The sequence below is a fragment of the Penaeus japonicus genome, unplaced genomic scaffold (assembly GCF_977035675.1).
Source record: "Penaeus japonicus unplaced genomic scaffold, GWHDUDI00000001_assembly GWHDUDI00000019, whole genome shotgun sequence".
NCBI lineage: Eukaryota > Metazoa > Arthropoda > Malacostraca > Decapoda > Penaeidae > Penaeus > Penaeus japonicus.
The window spans coordinates 28,042,244-28,046,550 of record NW_028234421.1 but is presented as its reverse complement, the minus strand read 5'-3'; the positions used below and the strand labels follow the sequence as shown (position 1 = coordinate 28,046,550).

The 4,307-nt window shown below is 42.6% G+C and overlaps 1 protein-coding gene across 1 annotated transcript in view; it reads right to left on the bottom strand.

Moving 5' to 3' along the window:
* Nucleotides 1-1,537: 1,537 nt before the first annotated feature.
* The window catches only part of LOC122246913 (zinc finger protein zfp-1), a 31,359-nt gene continuing 28,589 nt past the window's right edge, over nt 1,538-4,307 (bottom strand). The window contains 7 exon segments of the mRNA XM_086547146.1: nt 1,538-1,644; nt 2,005-2,125; nt 2,128-2,175; nt 2,178-2,259; nt 2,968-3,119; nt 3,122-3,249; nt 3,583-3,933. Coding sequence (XP_086403272.1) covers nt 1,538-1,644; nt 2,005-2,125; nt 2,128-2,175; nt 2,178-2,259; nt 2,968-3,119; nt 3,122-3,249; nt 3,583-3,933 — 989 coding nt within the window.

The window sequence follows — 4,307 nt, the reverse complement described above, 5'->3', positions numbered from 1 at the left end:
ACGAGAGATGCGAGAGAGCACGCTGAGAGTGCATGGTGTATAATCCAACATTGTCTCTGACAAATGCGGAATTCCTCTCTTCTCCCCTCCGTTTCTTTTTCATTATAAAAAAATAACTTTGTAATATCTGCTATAAAAAAGGATGATAAAATTGTCAAGGTAAAATGCTAACACTGCTGATTTACAAGCCTTGCTTCCATGCCAACATTACTTCTTGAGAAAGTAAAAGTAAGTGATAAAAATCAAACAAACAAAAATAAACCATACCCATAAACATCATCACAAAGAGGCTATTTTATGTATATAATGTATATATATATTAATTTGTGTGTATATATATTTCAACATTATTATCATTAATCTTTTTTTCTCTCTCTCAAAATATCAAAATACTGAAGAATTTTTTTGTTTGTTTATCTTTAATGCCTTATATTCTTTTAAATTACAAATATAAATAACCCTGGAAAGTGGGTAGTGATATTCCATGACAAACAACAATTTGTCACATACCAGTGTCACTTTTTACAATTATTATAGAAGTAGCATAAAAAACAATAAACACTTTTTATTTCTTTTAAAAACATATGTACTAATAATAACAAAAAAGTAAATAAATAAATAAAAAGTCAATGAATTAAATTAATAAAAACTTTCGAACAGAGCAACACCGAAGAAGGAATTCATTCAAACGCTTAGTAGTAATAGTATTGATAAAGGACAACACAGATCATACGTGACTACAAGTGGCTTTTGTACTTTTAACCCTCTAACTTTACACTTCTGCTCTTAGTACCAAAATTGTTTCAAATGTCTGCGACTTAGTTTCCTAACACGATGGTTGTGACTCAAAACTTCCATATCCAGGTAAAACTTAATTTTAATTTCATTTCTCTTGCTAACGAACTAGGCTGAATTAAATATGGTTACATACTGATGCATGAAGCGAAGAAAAATTGACAACGAGATCATTGTATAACCATTAAAACCCAAATACTTATCACTGATTTATATCAAATCAGAGTAATTTTCCATAGGCTCATTGGAATGAAATGGCCTGTGCTTATTAAGCCAAAAGAAGTTTCTTTTTCCCTTTTTTCTGTTTTCTTCATATGTTTTATTTCTTTTTTTTTATTCTTTTTTTTCTTTTTTTTTTTTCTTTTTCTGTCTTAAATTGAGAGTCCGGTGCGCTGGGTTACTCCCACTATCGGAAATGGAAGAACCGTCTCATGGCTCTCCTCCCTTTTTCTCCCCTCGGTAGTTTTGTGAACTGTGCGAAGCACACTACAGTCAAGTAAGTGTCTATGGTCACGTTACTGTGTCCCATCTGGAACGGGGACTTTTTCTGATCCTGGAACCAGGTCCACCTGCTGCACTGCCTAGACTTCCCATAACTATCAGCCAGCTGTGGGGAAAGGTAAGGGGGGGGCGGCGAGGGGGCTTAAGGGATTAAAGCGCTGGCAGAGGGTCAAGACCCTAGAAGCTTCTGCACTAGGGGCCTTGGGGCTAGTAGGCCTGCAAAGTTTTGTCACTCCAGTTGTTATCTTCTGCGATGTCTAGCCCATGCGTCTCTATGTTCATTTTCTCTCAATGATCTCCGGGTACCTCCGCGGCCCAGATTCGACACATGTCCCGCCGCAGCAACACCTGTTTAGAAGGGCGTGCGAGTTGTTCAGCAGTAGTTAAAAAACGTTCCAAGGAGGCCAAAATATATTTCGCACAAAGGTGGGAATTTTTTCCTATCTTAATCTATTCAGTCAATATTGCCTGTAACGGAATCCTTTATTCGCAGACAATGGACATTCATGGATGTAATTACTAAAATACTGGATAAGTTGCTTAGTTCGCTCCCTGATTTACTTACTAATCCGCCCTATACTATATTACATATGACTCTGTAAGTATTGCCATTTGAAACAAGCCAAAAAAAAAAAAAAAACGCCATCAAATGCCTGCACCAAGATACCCAAGTCTTGTTTACAAACCATACGAGAATCCTGGACTCACTTTGAGCATGAGGAGGCGATGAGGTGGTTGAGAGGTGGCACAGGGCGAATGATGTGGGCCTCTGGGCAAGCACAACGGGTGGTGAATCCATCCAATTCTGGTACACTGGATAGCTCGCACACAGGGCCCCAAGAGTGGCCATGGGTGCTGAGGGGGAGGTGTCCCCCCATGTGCATCCTGACCAGGCACCCACGCACGACGTGATGCAGAGGGCCGCGGCTGCATGGAGTTGGGGGGCGACTTGCTGGTGCTGAGCTGTGGAATAATAAAAAAATATACTGATACATAGGGGGAGGCGGCCATGAGGGGGGCCTGGCGGAGGGCCGTGGGTTGTAGATGGGCCCCGTGTGGGAGAGGCTTGTGGCTTGGTGGCCCATGTGAGGGAGAAAAAAAACCATTTGAAGTGAGGGGGAGGGGGAGGGGGGAGGCATGTAGAAGGGGGTAGGTGTACTGACGGTGGGGGTGGGAAGGGAGACCAGCACTGCAGGGCCATCAGGGAGGCACACACACCATGTGGTGCGACACAATGTAGTGTAGTTGCCCCCCCGCCTGCACGCCGACTATGTCTGGATAAGCGCCAGACTAGCAAATTACCGCAATTACCATATCCAAAACATGCTCAATTTTGACAAAAAAGCCTAAGTTATAGTAACACAATAGTATAATAACTCTGTAACTTGCGTGACATTATCCTATACACATAAGCTCATAGAGCTTTTTCTCCCAAAGCCTGTAGAGCAGACTGTGATTAAATAAGAAAATCTGTGGACACAATGTGAGTTAATCAATTTTACAAAGTATGGACAACACACATTCGCTTAAGGAGCACTACCGTGACTAAATCCATGAATTAACAAAAGTTGGAAATCACACAATGTCCATTTCTTTTTTCTTTAAGAGAGATAAAACTGTTAAACATGTAAGATAAAAAGAAGTAAAAAAACAAAGGCAAATGCCACCCACCTCAGGGATGTTGGCTTGGACTGCTGTGCTCGCACTGGAGCTCCCGAGCAACATTGGGGATGCCTGTTGTGCTCTGAGTTCGAGGGAATGGCCCTCCTTCGGTAGCGGTTTATCTGGCACCCTAGAATTTCACGCAAGGGTGGAGGAGGGCCGACGATCACTGGGGGGGAGAGGTGCCCCTCCTCTCGTGGGGTGATGGACCACGCCGGTCGTGGGGGGAGGCTCCCCTGTGGCCTGAGCTGCCTCCACCAGGGGTGGTGCCACTGGGGTGTGTGCTGCCTCCTGATAGTGCCATGGAAGATATTAATGATCATCAGCATTCTTTATTCATCTAACAACATATCCAACTATTTGGTTATCTAACTTTATACAGTAAAATAACTAAGAAATATTCTTAAAATCTGTTTTATTTAAAGTAATGTCCATTATAATATAAATTTTTATCTATAATTCTTATGCTAATATTCAAATTTGACAATTACTTTTCCTTCAGAACATAATATTTTTCCTAAAAATCAAACTTCATATCAAATAAACATAATAACAATTCCATGGAAAACAATTGTTATCCACAGAGTAAACAGCCAGGACAAGAGGCTTGGCCCTTTAACGCACCTGAGGGATGATGGCCCTGTGAGTGGGGCCTGGGGGGCGGGGGTGCAGGGGCTGAGCCGCTGCTGGGGGGTCTGGGGTTAGGTGCGTGGGTCGTTGCCACAGTGGCAGGCTGAGGAGGGGGAGCTGAGGATGAGGATGATGAGGATGAGGAGGAGCCTGACACAGAGGAAGGAGCCGGGTTGGCATTGGAGGAAGCGTTGGCATTAGCCGTTGAGGGGGAGTTGAGCGGCACTGAGAGGCGGGCGTTGACAGCCAGCAGGTGGTCTCTGCGGGCTATTAAGGAGCTCACTGTCTCCTCTAGCCGGACATTTTCCTGGCGCAGTTGGTGCAGGCATGACAGCAGTGACGCAACTGTGAAGGCAGGGGTGGAGGAGAAAAGGACTTAACGTCATTCTGCCAAAATACTGAATCACACCTTAAAAAAAAAAAAAAAATCAAAATCACCATAAACTTGGGGAAAAAAAAGAAAAAAACAAGGCATGCATGCATACATACATGCATGGATGCATACGTACATGCATACATACATGCATGCATGCATACGTACATACATGCATGCATGCATACGTACATGCATACATGCATGCATGCATACGTACATGCATACATACATACATGCATGCATGCATGCATGCATGCATGCATGCATGCATACATACATACATACATACATACATACATATATACATACATACATACAGGCATGCATGCATACATCCATACAT